The following is a 17,123-nucleotide window of genomic DNA, read 5'->3' as shown; positions in this document are numbered from 1 at the left end:
ATTCTTGCAGGACATGCGCATTAGATTCTGTGGGTGCAGAGTGGTTGATGGCAGCATTAACATCAACAGGCCAGGGAATGAGCTCTATAATTCTGAAGATTTCAAATTCTTATCTAGTGTGGAGGAAATTGGTGATTCATTATTCATCCAGAACCTCAATATATCTGACCACATAACATTACCAAATTTACGACTGATCAGAGGACGCAACCTGGTAGATAATACAATTTCTCCAACAAGACATCCAGCATTGTTCATTCACAATGCAACAGGACCGGTATACCTACCAAATCTAACAGAAATCTCAATTGGAGATATGTACATTGTGACTGTCAGCTCTTGTAATCACAGAGGTGTCCTGTGGGAGGATATTCTAACTGATCCTAACAGTCAATATCAAGGCATAGGAAATGATCATTGTCCTAGCAAGTCAAGCTTGTACCTTACAGTGTATGGAATATTATAGACAAATAGGTCGAGATGCCATAATAAATAGGGACTGTCCACACTGTGAGAACCGCTACTGTTGGAGTTCAAACTACTGTCAAACTTGTAAGGATATGATGGAGTATCACACACTGTGTTATACTACTCTATTTAATAGTGACGAAAAATTTGGCACTTGCCTTGAAGTTTGCTCAACTAGGAGATGTTACCTGGACACCATGGGAAATCCTCAGTGTTGTAGTAGAGAATGTGCAGCTGGTTGTGTGGGACCTAATGATAACCAGTGTACTGTGAGTAGATATAAATTCCTTATAGGCATATTCTGTATGTATCTGTCAGGCTTGCAAGAATTACAACAACAATGGTGTACGTATGTGTTACTAACTGCCCTCCAAAAGAAGTATACAATCCAATAACTCAGTCATTAAAGAAGAGTGGGGATCTCAAACTTCATGTTGGGTCACTCTGTGTGGAAACTTGTCCTGGTAAGTGTATACTGTTAATTTGTGATATATGTACTGGTAGCTAAAAGATATGCTTTGTAGATACCAGATATAAACAAGGGGCATTTTGCATGAAAGAATGTCAGTCAGGATTCCAACTTGTGGGGCATGCCTGTCATCCATGTCCAAATGGAGTGTGCAAGACAAAAACAAGTATGTATGTCATAGAATAGCTCAACAAAATCTTTACTATATACACATGTGAACTATTTAGCATGCAGAGGAGTAACTGAAGGATTGCTGCCTCAAGACATTGGAAGGTTCTCAGGTTGCACTGTTATCAATGGTGATCTCATTGTTAATGCAGAATCATATGAAGACTTTGTGTAAGTAGCAACCAACAGAAAGACGTGTACCTGTGTTTAACTGTATTATTATAATCATTTGCAGCAGTCAGAATTTTAGCTTTACCCTGGTAAAAGAAGCATTTTCTAATGTTGAAGTCATTTTGGGACAACTGGCCATTGCTAACTGGGAAGAGGAAGTGTTTGATTACCTTCCAAACCTCATGTACATTGGAGGATTTGATGGGAACAGTGCACTTACACAAGATGCACTCGACTCTGTTGCAATTGTTGACAACGATCCAGCCAGTAGCATCTCCAATGTCAGTCTGATGCAAGTATACCTACCTAAACTGGTGAAAATATTTGGGTTAGATATTTTTATTGTCAACAACCCAAACTTGTGCTATATCGGAGACATGGAGTACTATAAGGCATCGCCAGATCAGAAAGTGTTATATGCAAGTACAGATGATCTAGCAATAACAGGCAGACAACCTTACGATGAATGTAGTAAGTTAAAACAGTTTTCAGATGGACGTGCATGGATACAGTGCAGTATGTGGTAAATTTAAGAAATCAGTATAAAATTATGAATTCCATTAATCATAACTTCTTTCTCTTTGCAACCTTCACGTAGCTTAAGCAACCAACAGACCTGCACAAAAATAAAAAACTACTTTGGGTATATACCAAGTGTTTTGTTTCCAGATTTTATTGTTTGATATATAATCAATTTTCTGTTAAATTCACAAAAAGGGGTCATACACACATATCCAATTTTGTGAATTGAAAAGATTATAACTTAGTCGTCATGATAGATAAAAGCCTGAAATGTTTACTATCTTATAAGCTATGTTAGTGGCCACTACTGACCAAATTTCTAGGCATTGTTTTGTTTTTTAAACTCATCAAAGTTGGTAAATTGGATGTGTGTGGAAGACCCCTTTTCACAAATCCAATCACATATGATTACAATTGAATGATTTGATTTTTATTTTATCATTGTACTATTCGACAAAAGCCAAAGTCACTGACTTATGGATAGGAAACCTGTTCCATATCATTGGACAATATTTGTAACTAATATTTAAAACAGTCAAGAAGAGTCACATTTATAATATCTTTAGTACTAAAATTTATTCAATGAAAATATACATTCCATCTCAGAGCATATATCTCAGCTTACCTGGGTTCATGCCCTTAAGACTCCAGTATGGCATTTATGTCAGTTGATATTTACTTGTTGTAGCTATGCATTGAACTGTGTAGCGTGTACGCTTCATTTGGAGTGTCTTCACTGTGGAAGGTCCTTGATTGGATTCCAACACAACATTCAGTAGGTATATATTGGGGCATTTTGATTGCTGTACTCTGTTCACTGTGCTTTGCAGTTTTATCCTATCACGTGAAATACCTGTATAAGGCACTGTCTCAATCTCATCTAACCTATACGTGTGTTTAGGATTGATATTATATAAGATGGCGCCTAGGACACCACAAATGGTGCAAATCATATCTTGTTTTAGTGCCTTCCAAGAAACATGAATCAACTACTAAGATTAGAGTTCAGTCTTTTGCTGAATCCTAGTCCCGGTGCCTGTACAGTTATGTAGGCTTGTTGATATCAAAGAATAATAACAGTGGAAGGGTTGTAAGAGACAAAGACTTCTTCACAGAGGTGGACCACAGAAATAATATATTCTTGGTACTTCTTAATTAACTACATCAGTACAGTCTTAAAAGTGAGATTGATACAAAAATGCATTGCCAATTTGACTCATTCAAAAGATGTGCTTTATTTGATCTCCACCAACTTCACTATACCCATACATCCCCAAGACGTACCAGACAAAGCAGATTGAGATCTTAAGTTTCAAAAACTTCGTAATAATAATATAATCCTTAATGGGTCCCAGTCCACTGTCACCAACTGCCTGAGACTTGCAAGCAGTTCTGATCTGTTGGCCATGAGCAAGGGAATTAAGCAGAGATAGGAGTACATTTTTTACTTGAATAGTTAATTTACAAGGCCAATAAAGAATTTCAACACTGAGAATATGGGAGGATGGTGAGGGAAGTGTAAGCCATGGTCAGGTGGAATGGAATGTACAGATCAATAAATTTAATGATTTAACTGCATGTACAGTCTGCATTAAATTTTATTCATTTATTAAAACTTTACAGCACATGAAAGCCTGTAGGACTCCTGGTCCTACAGCCTGTTTAAAGTTGTTACAGATCGCATGTTTGAAAGGTGGTGAAAGAAGAAAAAATTCAGACTCTCTTTTCTACATAACTCTGATCTGTCCATCAAAGATCACATTCATCATGCAGCTACTCCATATTTTATAAAGTATGTGTATGGTGGTAGCATTAACCAGTTTTTTCTAGGATTTTTCCTTTGGGGAATCTGAAATTTGGGGGTGACTATATGATAGTCTGCATGATAGCTTGCTACACTTGTTAAAGTTCACAACTATTAAAAAGTATTTGAAATAGTTGTTGGACTAAATTATTAGGTTCTGCATGTGATATTGAATAGCCACCATTATTGAGGAATTTTTGAAAGTCATATATATTTACCCTAGGAATTTTTAATATAATCCAACAACTGAATGTGTTACAATATAATAGCAGCTTGATGTATTATATTGGAATGCGTCAAGCGATTAGCCAATAAAATTAGTATTACACTTCCTTGACAAAAATCTTAATACTAATTTTATTGGCTAAAATAGTGTGGTGTGTTCCTATTAGAAGTAAATGTCCAACTTGACAACTAGTGTTACCATAGTGATAGATGTCCCACGGCATAGCAATAATATGGTTGCTTAGCAATGGTTGCTAGGTAACCATTGCCAAGGTAAGAGTCATTTTGAGACCATAGCAATGGTTGCTAAGTGTGATTGGTTATTTTTGAATTTCTGTTGCCTAGCAACAGTTACTATGGTGGTAGGATTAATTTACAACAGGACGGATGGCAGTAGTATTTGGGATTAATAGTTCTCGCATTGTAAACAGGAAGGAAATAGTGCTCGGCTTCACCTCGCACTATTTACTCCTTCCTGTTTACAATGCTCGCACTATTAATCCTGAATACCACAGCCATCCGTCCCATTACATATACTAATTAGACTATCTGATACTGAATCTGAGAGTGTATGTGACCGAATTTACAAAACAAGGCTTCTGCACACATCCACTTTGAATTACCACAACTCAAGGTAGCAGTACGCGATTAGTTTCACATTTTGACCTGGCATTTTACAATGCTATGGAAGAATGGTATGAATTTTTTAGGCTACAAGCTTACTGAATAGTCAATTAAGTTACAGTTGGTTAAAGTCAAAAATTGAATGTGTGTGGAAACCTTGTTTTGTCAAATTCGGTCACATATTAAGGTTGTGTTGGCAATATATGCAAGTGCACTGTTATGGGATTTTACCAATATACCAATAACTGATACATTAGCTTCAAAATTACTGAATACACTACAGATACCAGTGTTGGGCTGCATCTGAAGATAAAATCTTTTCAACATGGACACTTTAAAACATTAAGACAAAAAGGTTAAAAGGTGGTTGCCAAAACATATTTGTAAAAAGAAAAAAGAGATTTGTGAAAAAGATGTGATGAAAAGATCAGAGCAAAGAAAGAAAAACAAAACAGTTTATATCAACTTGGGAATTCTCTTGGCTAAGTTGGCTTGTAAACTTGGGAATTGAACTCTTGGCTTGTAAACAGCTAGCAACTTTAGCTTTACGCTCTACCCACAATGCTACAAGTGTTTAAGTGAAATCTGCTAAAAAGTCACTGGTCCACCTCTGTGTGTGGTGTATGTGTGTGTTTGTGTGTGCGTGTGTGTGTGTCAGGGTAAAGAGTGAGCAGCACTTCTCCGAATCTATATATTGTCATCTTAAATCATTCTCTATTGCTTTTTGCAGCCACATGTGCTCTGCATATATTGTTAGATGGTTATCTCAAGGTCCATTACACCTAACATCCTGATTTATTGTAAACTACTCAGAATTCGGTTACATAATTATTAATTAATGCAAACAATTGTAGTACCTGTTACTACATGGCACTGCATATATCCCATACAGTTCATTAATAACCATTTTCTCTACAGTTGCTGCAGGAATGTCATGTCACAACCAGTGTAATGAGACATATCGGTGTTGGGGTCCAGCTGATACTGACTGTGTAGTGTGTAAAGTTTACCTGTACAGGAATGGAGCTGAACGTATCTGTGTTGACTCCTGTTAGTCTAAAAGAACCCAATCACTGAATGAGTATGTTGACTATATTATTTACTTATAGCATTAAAATTCCATTAAAAGGTTTTTGTATGCTGACAACTCTACAATGACTTGTGAAGTGTGTCACGAAGAATGTAATGATGCTTGTTCTGGTCCCGTAAGTTCATAATGTAATAATTTATATTTATAAGGTTGTATCATATACATTTCAGACACCTGCTGACTGTTTTGGTCAATGTAAAAATTTTGCTCTTCCCAATGATGTCAACAACACTATCACTTGTGTTTCACAGTGTCCATTAGGAACTTATCCTAATGACACTAACTTCTGTCCCCCTTGTAACAGTGTGTGTGTACCACAAACTGGATGTACTGGTCCTAGTAATCGTTTAGAAGATGGTGGATGTAATCGTTGTTATCTTGTGTTGAGAAATGAGAGTTTAGATCAAGTGAGATGCCTTCCAAATGATGGGTGTATTGACAGAACATTTTTAAATCTTCCATTTGATCCCGTTGAACCATTTCCATTTCCAACAAGATTTAGTGATCCTTGTAATGAACACTGTTTATCTTGTAATGGACCTAAAGCCCATCAATGTTCAGAATGTGTGTTTGCATCAAGAGAAGACAGTGAAAATCGTCCAATTTGTGTTGGTAGTTGTGAATATGGAGAATATGTGAGAAACAAGCGTTGTCCGTTATGTCATGAACAGTGTGATGGATGTATTGGTGAAAGTCAACAACAATGCATTGGTTGCAAAAATGCTAAGAACTTTGTAGGTGGTGGTAGCAGATTTGAGTGCTTGTCTTCAGGAAGATGTCCCAGTAACAAATATGAGAATATAGTTAATTCAACATGTGATCAATGTCATCCTTATTGTGCAGAATATGTTGGTCCAGAGTCCACCAATTGTACATCATGTAATGATCCTCCAGGATATACCATCATTCCACCAAGGGGTGATAATCCTGGAATGTATGGATGCTGTGATCAAAACTCAATGGCAGTGGAAGACAATCAAACATGTATGATATTAAATTATGACTGACCTGTGAAAACCAGGCATGTGGGCACAAAATCAAACAACAAACCATATCTCAGTACCAGAATAGAATAGCTGCACTATTAAACTATAGCATTAGCTACAAAGCAAACTAAATATTTACAGGTAATGAAAGTTTGAAAATTTGAACAAGCTTTATGTGCGCACATGCCAATCTTTTTTTCCCTTTTATATTTTGTTTGTTTGTAGGCTCAGGTCACTTGATAGAATTCAAATAATTCATAATGTAATCTTTTAATCATACCAAGAAAGCAATGGAGTCTTGTGTAATTTTGGCAAAAGGGAAGAGAAGAATTTGAATGTTGGTTATTTGCAGCATGTGAAAGTTCTCATCACAGGGATAGAGGCTATTCACAGCATGTTGCAATTTGCAAAAAATTAATGTGAATATTCTTTGAAACACCCTGTATTAATAAAACACTATAGAAATCCCAAGAACTATGACTTATTTGATAGAGCTGTCAACCACTCTAATAGAACAGTCATATTCATATCTCAAAGAAAAATAAAATTCTATCCCAAAATTTGTTTGGACCCACAGAATGAAATTCCTGTCTGCTGTATGCTTCACAGTCCACTGTGTAACTTTCATTAACAAATTAAAGTTGCCACCTTCCACCTTTTGGCCTGCTCTACTTTACTAGGCCCTGTTGTCAAGTACACATATATATAAAATTATGAATGTGGTAAATTCTGTGTGTATTTGTATCTATGTAGCACATATCTATGGGTGCATATTATAATGTATGACAATCTCAGGTGCCACAAAAGATGATAACACAGTACCAGAGTGTTCACATATCATCTGCAAGACTCAGAATGCCACATTGTGTAGAATGTGAGTTAAATAGTTGAAAGAATGGAAACTCTATGCAACTACAGATGTCATTGTTACATATAAATACTAGAGCCTGCTTTAGCTTTCACCAAAAGGATACCATCCCAAAAACACCTTCGCTGTAAAAAAGGTACGCCCAAGAAACTACAAGTACCTGGAATCCAATGTAAAAAAAAAACAAAAAGAAATAACAGCTCAGCTGAAGTGAAAAGTAACTGGTAACTTAAAGAGCTGATATCTGAAGCGGCCAAGAATACAATTACTAAAGTTTAATCCATGCAAGAACACCTTGTCTATAAAACAGGTGTATACATAAAAGTAACTGGCAACTGAAAGGCTGATATCTGAAGCGGCCAAGAATGAATGGTCATATACAACTAATTCAAAAATTTAACACTGAACCTTTATAATTCAGCTGTGTTCTATATTCACTCTTGCTGCATCGTAAAGTAATTTCTTTTAACTCTAATTGGCTGGTAGTTTGGCTGCCTTTTTAAATAGTCAGTATAATAGTGCAAAAAAGGTGGCCAAATTACCAGCCAATTAGAGTTAAAAGAAATTACTTTACAATGCACCAAGAGTGAATATAGAACACAGCTGAATTATAAAGGTTCAGTGTTAAATTTTTGAATTAATTGTATATGACCATTCATTCTTGGCTGCTTCAGATATCAGCAATTTCAGTTGCCAGTTACTTTTATGTATACACCTGTCAAAGTGTTCTTGCATGGATTAAACTTTAGTAATTGTATTCTTGGCCGCTTCAGATATCAGCTCTTTAAGTTACCAGTTACTTTTCACTTCAGCTGAGCTGTTTTTTCTTTTTGTTTTTTTACATTGGGTTCCAGGTACTTGTAGTTTCTTGGGCACGCCTTTTTTACAGCGAAGGTGTTTTTGGGATGGATATCACTCATTTTTGTCAGTGATAGACTCTACATTTGGTTTAAAAGGTAATTTTTTTGGAAATGAGCAATTAACATTAATGCAGAATATTATCTTGGAGAGTCAGTAAAATCCATACATAATAATGATTGTTTCATAACAACGTAAATTCGGAAGTATGAATTTACGGTGTAGTATGACTGTTCTATTAGAGTATAATTTATCTTTACTGCCTGCATGTGACGAATATATCTCATATCTGTGCATGTTAAATGCTTCAGACACCTAATTAAACTTGCAAGTGCCTAATTAGTTCACAGTTGCTACACAGCTATAAATACATTTGTAATTGTTATCATCATAATCATTTATCATGCTATAACCATTTTTTAATATTTTGGTCACAACTTCAGGATTAGAGCAGCAGAGAAAGGAATAGAGGACTCAACCATCAAGACTTGTATATGGGAGATGGAACAGTATTGCAATGGACAATGCCGGTACTAACCCCTCAAGGGCGTTGCAGTATGGTATAGATGCAAGACCAGAGCCTCGATCGTCACCTTTTGACAGTGGTCACAACTTCAGGATTGGAGCAACAGAGAAAGGAATGGAGGACTCAATCATCAAGACTCAGGGAGATGGAATAGCATTGCCATGGACAATGCCAGCACTAACCCCTCAAGGATGTCACAGTGCAGTATCGATACAACCACTCCAACCAGTGTATAAGACCAGAGCCTCGATCATCACCTTTTGACTGAAATTTTTATACTTGATGAAGCAATTAAAACAAAAAAGTTGTAGTACTTATACTTTCCTGAGGGAGCATGCTCCCAGAGTCCCAGACTCCCTTGCCTGTTCAGCAGAATAATAGGATTGAGCCTTACTACCACTTTCACCTTTATTCTTGGCCCGGATGTACATATCAGCAACATAATACAGTAGCTGTAGATAATGCTAGTTAATTCCCCTAGGCAGAGCTATAGGGGTGGGAATTTTTCCTTACTATCACACTATCATAGTAGTTCTTCTCGCAGTCTCGTCCCCCAGACCCTTCCTCAAGCATACTTATCACATAAAAATAACTTATTAGCAGTGCACAAAGAATTATTGACAGCTTATATTATAATAAAGTACACTTACCGCATTGTTAAACCATGTATACCACCAGAATCTACCGGATTGACAACTAACACGTGATCTATTTAGGGGAAATCTCGTGGAAAGTCCCTAATTACCTTAATCGAACACTCGTGATACGTGGTTTTAAATTGAATGGTTTAAGAATGTAACTGGATGGCTAGGCGTACTTTAATCGGCTCGACTTTACTGAGAAACTCGAGCCCCTCGTGAGAAACTACATCGCTTGAGCAACGCTTGAAGAAGTAAGAGTCAAGAATACTGAGGGACTCTATGATATATGCCGGTCTTGAATGCTAACGAAACGAGGAGTGAAGTTTGTGCAACGTGTCACATCGCCACACACTGCAGGGGCGGATCCAGACTATTAAAAAGGGGGGTTCCATTTTTGGAATTGCAACTTCAGCCTAGTTGTAAGTTGAAGACCAAAAAAAAAACGGAGTGGCTATTCACACGGTCACGTACTAATAGCTTCGTGCTATTCGCACGGTAGTCACGTGATGTTATTATTTTACGGATAGTACACGGTTCATTCATCTCCGAAAACTACACGTGGCTTTTAGCAGGATTTTTCTTTCTGGATGTTTATCTGTGGTCTTTCGTCACATGCCCGATGTTTTGTATAGGAGGCGAGTTCAAGACTGAGTTACGATGATCTTAAAGAGACAGTCTCTGCCTTTGAAAGGACGGAATTCGTCCAATTAAACGTTCAATGATCAACATGGTCAAAATCCGGCAATAGATTCAGCAGCGAAACGTGCACCATCGAAGGTATACAATGAAGATTTGAGGTATAGAAAAATAGATTTTGTTTGTGCACACTGAGGAAAATGTTCGGACTGCATTTAAGCAGGGAGTATACCAAGATCGAGTGTACACCAAGGAGAGTATACCAAGGTAGTATACCACGATCCAGTCATGGATTTTTCTTCTTTCTCTAACTTTTCAAACATACTTAGTGCAGGTGATATAAACATCTTAGGCCTTTATAAGGCCTTCTGGTATACAGGCTCTGCCTTTACCAGGTACTTTAATCATAATAACAATCATAATAAAGAACAAGATACTCTAATAGAGCAGTCATTCTAATAAAGCTGTCATAGTATTAGAACAGTGTGTAGCGAGCTTCTTTTTCAGGCAGTGATAAATGCATAGTTACATGGTAGGGTGGGCAGTTATATTGTCAGCAGGCTGTGACCTTTTTTCAGTGGTCTCACCTTACCAAACCAAACAATGTAGCATGCCAATTTGATCCACTTTCCGAAAGTCTGCATGGATTCACCCCTGGTGTGTGCCACTTTTGTTATCACATAGGCTGAATTGTTTTGACATTGTCGGTGATTTGACAATTAATACCCAGTGAATCCTGGTGCTGACTCTTGCTTGTCGGGTATTACAGAAAATTTTTTCAATTTTGGAATTGAATTCTGTCCATTGTCATGATTCCTCGGAGTTGTAGACCCCCTAGCCACAGTTCAATAACTAAACAAGGGGATGCTACTTGTTCTACTGGAGAAACAATGAAAGTGATGTATGTGATGGAATTAAGGTAAAATTCAGCCTTGTCTATGCTTGTATGCTAATGATAAATTTCTTTGTTTACTGTAGGATGGCATCACTCTTGCGTTCGCATCACTTTGGAAGAGGGCAAGTGAATGAATGCTGTTGGAAAAATGTGGTTTTGTAACTAAAAGGGATGCGAGGATGCATTTGGCAATGTTTTTGACTCAGACTGCTTGACTCCTATTGTATCTAATTAATCTGCTACTTTACAATGTGTGCTATTTTGTAAATCTCTACTTATTAAATTTATCATATCAGTTTGTAAAACTAACTGATTATGAACTTCATGACTGCGTACATTTTACCATCCATGCAGTTGGGTCTAACACATGCTTGCATGTTTTACAACGATGGCTATAATATGTAAGTACACAACCAACAGCTAGCAGTCCATAGCAGAGAAAACGCATTAATGCATGTGCATGCATGGTGTATCCTTGGACTCAAACGACCAAAATTTGGTGACGTATGATCTATCCATTACACTTCCCGCATGCACATACACACCCCGAAGATGTATGCCATAGTAAAGGATCTATGTGTACACACATGCCAACTGCATCTGTCTTCTCTTAGTAACCGTGCGAATAGCTCTGAGCGAGGCTCTGTGCTATTCGCACGGTCACGTACGAATAGCTCCGTGCTATTTGCACGTGACCGTGCGAATAGCTCTATGCTATTCACACGTGACCGAGCGAATAGCAACTGCCAAAAAAAAGGTCATCACCTACTGACAACAGCTACCTCTCATCATAGATACCCTTACCAACTATATTTCCTTATTTATATTAGGGCTAAAACGAATATTCTAAATGAAAGAGAACGAATATTTTTAGTTAAGAACAAATAATAGAATATTCTATATATAGTGTAATGCTCTTATGCAGTGTACATGTGTTATTTCTTATTATTTGTATTCAATTGTAAAACATCATTAAAATTTGATACAGTAGGCAGCTTTTGAAATGAAGTGAAAGTGTCTGATGATGTAGCTACTAGAGGTGTACCGATAAGGATTTTTCAGTTGTATTGATATCTGATTAATTTGTACCTAAAAGAGCTGATACTGATTATATACCGATTAAATTATTGTATATTCGTAAATCAAATAGAACTACAGGTGTAGCTACTGCATGATGTATATTCTAATGATTTGTAGCATTAAGAAAAGAGAAGTGATGTAACTTTACTATATTGCACAACTACCTATGGTGGTATGGCCTCTATTACACAACCCAGACAATTAGGCACCGCAAATATTTTAATACATGCTCCTTTGTCCGGATTACTCCGTGTTTTGATTAGTTACCAAGATGGCTGTTATACACAGGTGATCACTTTAGTTTTCCTGTAGTGCAGTTTTTTATTCTTAAAGTGCAGCTAACAGCTACTGTTCTGGGTAAGAATATTTTAACACTAATAGCAGTACTCACACACGTCGTCATATGGCTTCTCGTAACTTAGCGTTTTATAGAATAGTGTAAAGAGGCTTTCTGTTTGTTTGTAGTGAGAAAAAAGGCTTTTCATAGCTGGCCATGCAAACTAATCGATTCATAGAGCGTTTGTGCCCATTATTACTGAATATGGAAGGCATATCGGCAACCAATCTGATCACCCTCGCGATCACCAATCCGATTATCGGTACATCTCTAGTCCAGTGTCTGATGTTGTTGAAGTTGTAGAGACTGACAAAGATTCCTCATTACTAGTGTCTGCCATCTTTACTGTAATTTCGATGTTTCGAATTCAATAATTCCTTCGAACGAAGTCGAATCGAATACGAATTCGAATATTCGGTATATTCGTTTTAGCCCTAATTTATATCTAGATACATAATTATATAACTTGCTACACTGCTCCTCAAAAGACTACTGTGACTTCTCTATTAGAGTATCTCGAGTAAGAGAGACTTTCAAAAGGGGGGTTCCATGGAACCCTTGGAACCCCCCTGGATCCGCCCCTGCACTGATTCACCGTGTTTGTGCGATAGGGATTTTGGACCTGTCCACCAGATGTTGAAAGGAAATTCATTCCAACTTGTGAAGTTATTGATATACTCATTGTTGGGGTCCATGGGGACATCGATGATCATTTACCAGTCAGCTGTAAGTAATGTCACAACGGAAGGAAAGGAACCATTTCCATATCCCTATGGCATACTGATTTTCCAGGTCACACCCAACCACAGAAATGTAGAACTTTGGTTGCAGGTGGAAAATAAACACCGTTTTACTCAGTTACAAGAGATTTACCCAGCTGGGATAAAATGTTGAAGTGAATGTCATTAGTACCAACTTGTTCATCAGGTATTGGACAATTTCATGCTTACGTATATAATATTTTCCATATTCCAGGCTTTAGGTGTATTGTATTTAACACCTGCTTGTTGGTTTTTGCAGGCCATCTGGTCATACTGGTTTATCCACTAGCAGTTGAATGTGATCATGGTACATATGTAAGTTGAGACCATGCAAGAACAAAGATACAGGTGTCATGAATTTCAGGTCAGTTAACGTTCAGAGGAATTGTGTTATTGCAATTGTTCTTTTTGTAGTTATCAATTATCAGTGACCAGTTTGTGATTGCGTACTTTTGTTTGACTAATGACCAAATTAATGTTCTGATTTACATGCTTACCCAACAGTTATGTTACTCACTTAGCCTGAATGTGGGATATATATTTTTTAGTTCATTTTGATTATCCATCCTTTATTGGTACAGCCTGGCATATTGATTTTTTGCACATTCTCTATTTAATTCAGTGCCTGCTGGATTGTTTCGTCAGATATCGAAACAGGTGTCTTTGGTGTTGCGACCGATGTTCCAGGTCAGTTTTGCATGTGTGTTTAATTTAAGGTTGACTTCAGTGCCTGCCCACCTGTTATGTTTTTAAATTATGGTATATCAGTGTAGACAGTGCAACAGTAAGCCTTCTGTGTTGTAGTAACTATTTGTTTCATAATTACCGTATAGCGGAAAATTTTGGCGGGAGAAAATTTTGGCGAATTTGACGAGCGTGCATTGATTCGCCAAAATTTTACTCGCCATTTTTCTAAACACTGAAAGTGTAGTAGACGCTGTTCATTAGTGGGTGAATATTGTTACAGCGGTGAGTGGTTAGTCTTCCTATCCCATTGAATACAGTATGGTTTTAGACTACTAATAGCTCAGGCAGATGGGCAATTCAGCTCAAGCGATTCAGCTCAGTGCCCTTGCCTCGCTTGCCACGCACGTCCCAGTGACTTAGCGAGCTAGTGCATGCTGTTTTAATTACAGCTAGCTCGAGAGCTAGTAATTTGCATAAGAGCGCGTTGATTCGAATGAGAGACATTGAACTGTAGTAAGCTTCGTCGCCTACGCAGTCAGATTAAAATTGCATAGGCAAAGTAATGTCATACATTCGCCAATTTCTGCCAATGATCAATTCGCCAAAAATTTCTCCCGCCAATATTTTCCGCTATACGGTATGCTGTTGTCCCGGAATGGCACAATTTTTGGGCAACCAGTGTGAAGTCCAGTGGTACAAACATTGTATTATGACTAAGTTGTTATAGCGTACTTTTGTTTGACTAATGTCGTAATGTTCAGGTTTGACATGCTTACCCAACAGTTATGTTATTCATTCACTTAGCCAGGGATATAATTTTTGTTCATTTTGATTATCCATGCTATTATTGATACAGCCCGGCATATTGATTTTTTGTACATTCTCTTTTAATTCAGTGCCTGCTGGATTGTGTCATCAGATACCGAAACAAGTGTTTTTGGTGTTGCGACCGATGTTCCAGGTCAGTTGCATGAGTGTTTAATTTAAGGTTAACTTCAGTGCCTGCTTATTCTTTTACAGGTCTCAGTATCGTCATGCTGACATACAAGAAATCATCACTATTGTTGGAACCATTTTTAGTCAAATCTTGATGTGATGTTGATTAACGTTGTTACACATTGTTGTATGTTTACCGTATGGCAAGAAATTTTTATGGCCATCATGAAATTTGAATATTGTGTAAGTTGTGTGGAACAACCCCAACTCATACATGGTCACTGGAAAACCATGAACCACAATCGAACCACAACACCACCAACCACATTCGAGCAATCCATTACAAAATTTTGTTGCACCATTTGTGTGTGAATAATACTTAATGAAAGCCACAACACAAGCTACATGGTACACACTACATAGAGGTGGTAACCCCCCTAAAGGCTTGTTACCTTTTGTATTCACCTTACCGACCTTTGTTGTTAATCTATTAAAAATTACATGTAAATAGAGAATTGAAGAGTATGCTTAAAGCACCTTCGCTCGTGATTTTGTTCTTCACGCCATAAGACAACTGGCAATTTATAAACGCTTGCATGGGGTGTGGCACTAAATGGAATTTAAAAGATTTCTGCTTAAAACGCCATCTCTAGGGAACTTACGGTTCAGCACGCTGTCACAACTTGTTTATCAGGCATTAGAGTTTGTGTCCACATCGTGTCTTTAAAAGTTATTGTAGGGATTAGAGGTTTGATTGAAGAAAATACGCGTATAGGCAAACCAGGATTGGATAATATCAGTGCTAGATGGACTATACAAACACGGCTATGTTGACTGGTATAACGTGACAGTAGTTGTAACATAAGGTAGAGAAATAAAGTGAAATACACCTATTTTTTATTTTGCGATGGTTACTTTTTTATTTTAGCGAGGTCGCAAGGAAACTGATGATAACGACTCCTAAAAATTTTTTTATTGTGTAACGCAATACAAATCTATTGAGAGATGTTGCGTAATTTAGTACTAATATTGCAAAACTGGCCCTACATGTAAATAACTCACAGTAGTGGCTGCGTGTCTTTTAATTGGGCGTGTGCTTTGTAGTTTCTTGGCCGCGCGACTCACTACCGTGAGTCTTGATTTATCATTATAATTACTTCATACTATTCACTATAGTTTATATCTTGCAATTCCTGTCAATATATGTAGCATGATTAGCTTAATATACATTGGGTTTATATGTACGGATACACAATACTGTTTACAAACAACATAATTTTTCTTGCACATTAGTCCCGATGACAAAGCAGACAATTCATCATGTACCAGTGACCCTCAACTTGGATACTGCACTGCAACTTATTACTCTCGGAGTGTGCGTCCATTACCAGCAACCTGTCGTCTTTGTAGAGATCCTAGTAACTTGAAGTGCTTAAAGAAGTGATCTAGATGTATTCAGAAACGTGACAGAGCTGCTAATGCATATACACCAATGACTATGTATAAATCAAGACTTATTATATTTAATCCCCTTCCTTTGATTTATACTGCTCAGACTTATACTGTATGTAGTTAGGTGATACCATGTTTTTCGTGAAGTTTCCAACCTAGATGATTGATCTTTATTAATTTTGACTATATATATATATATATATATTATGTAGAATTCCATTAGATCTTACCAGATCAGCAGGACTTAACACAATTCAAGACTGGATCTGCCAAGAGTGTGATGAATTATTGTTTTTATCATATATTGCCCTATATGTCAGTTTCATCACTTATACTGGATATCATGCAAAATATCATGCCATCAATATTCTTTTATTTTAACTGAGGAATGCCTTATTTTAAATGCACTGTAAATACAGTAGTGGTCACAACACACTAACACAGGTGTGATATTATTGTCCAAACTGGCACATCCTTACAAGAATAGTATGCACACCATATTAGTCACACTAATAATAGTGTGACCATACATGTACAGCTGAAAAAAAGCAATTGTGCATTCAGGAGTGGAAAGGTAGAATGTGATGGCTTTATTATCAAAGTCAACCACTCATCATAGTGTTATTGTGAAATATTACATGCATCATCTGCAGTTTCACAATTGGTGTAACATTCCTGAAATGCCAACAATCTACAAACAGTACACAACACTATTAGTCAGTCAGCAACTTACTGCTTTCAAATCTATACTTAGACATTAATATTATATTGTTTCAAAATGTATATAAAACCTATACCATGCACCAAGCCTGGAGTTTGATTGTGGGTTTAACTTCACTCAACTGAGGCTACCTTAAGATAATCAAGAGTAAATTTACTCTTGGTTAATGCAAATTGGTTACTTTATTGATACAAACAT

At 37.0% G+C, this 17,123-nt stretch overlaps 1 protein-coding gene across 6 annotated transcripts; it reads left to right on the top strand.

Moving 5' to 3' along the window:
- The first annotated feature begins 643 nt into the window (after nucleotides 1–643).
- LOC136240170 (epidermal growth factor receptor-like) lies at nucleotides 644–16,297 on the top strand. 6 transcript variants are annotated; one of them, XM_066031079.1, is made up of 7 exons: nucleotides 644–932; nucleotides 993–1,103; nucleotides 1,165–1,276; nucleotides 1,341–1,747; nucleotides 5,370–5,532; nucleotides 5,581–5,656; nucleotides 5,712–5,773. In XM_066031079.1, the coding sequence occupies exons 1-5, from the start codon at nucleotides 809–811 to the stop codon at nucleotides 5,504–5,506; spliced, it is 891 nt and encodes a 296-aa protein (XP_065887151.1). In that variant the 5' UTR covers nucleotides 644–808; the 3' UTR covers nucleotides 5,507–5,532; nucleotides 5,581–5,656; nucleotides 5,712–5,773. The 6 variants fall into 6 exon arrangements, 4 of the variants coding, with proteins under 4 accessions (XP_065887151.1, XP_065887150.1, XP_065887149.1 ...); XM_066031078.1 differs by lacking the exons at nucleotides 644–932; nucleotides 993–1,103; nucleotides 1,165–1,276; nucleotides 1,341–1,747 and adding exons at nucleotides 7,323–7,401; nucleotides 14,713–14,777; nucleotides 14,837–14,995; nucleotides 16,046–16,187 and having other exon boundaries at nucleotides 5,398–5,532; nucleotides 5,712–6,525; XR_010693695.1 differs by lacking the exons at nucleotides 644–932; nucleotides 993–1,103; nucleotides 1,165–1,276; ... (2 more) ...; nucleotides 5,581–5,656; nucleotides 5,712–5,773 and adding exons at nucleotides 8,255–10,975; nucleotides 11,035–12,388; nucleotides 12,980–13,295; ... (2 more) ...; nucleotides 14,713–14,777; nucleotides 14,837–14,911.
- Nucleotides 16,298–17,123: the final 826 nt, after the last annotated feature.

Source organism: Dysidea avara, chromosome 12 (genome assembly GCF_963678975.1).
Source record: "Dysidea avara chromosome 12, odDysAvar1.4, whole genome shotgun sequence".
Classification (NCBI taxonomy): domain Eukaryota; kingdom Metazoa; phylum Porifera; class Demospongiae; order Dictyoceratida; family Dysideidae; genus Dysidea; species Dysidea avara.
This window is presented reverse-complemented; position numbering and strand designations above follow the sequence as displayed.

Excerpts from the sequence above, each read along its gene's own strand:
- LOC136240170 (XM_066031077.1), top strand. The coding sequence starts at position 5,606 with ATGACTTGTGAAGTGTGTCACGAAGAATGTAATGATGCTTGTTCTGGT. Across the intron at positions 5,657-5,711 it reads ATGATGCTTGTTCTGGTCCC|ACACCTGCTGACTGTTTTGG; the intron begins GTAAGTTCATAA and ends TATACATTTCAG. Across the intron at positions 6,526-7,322 it reads AGTGGAAGACAATCAAACAT|GTGCCACAAAAGATGATAAC; the intron begins GTATGATATTAA and ends TGACAATCTCAG.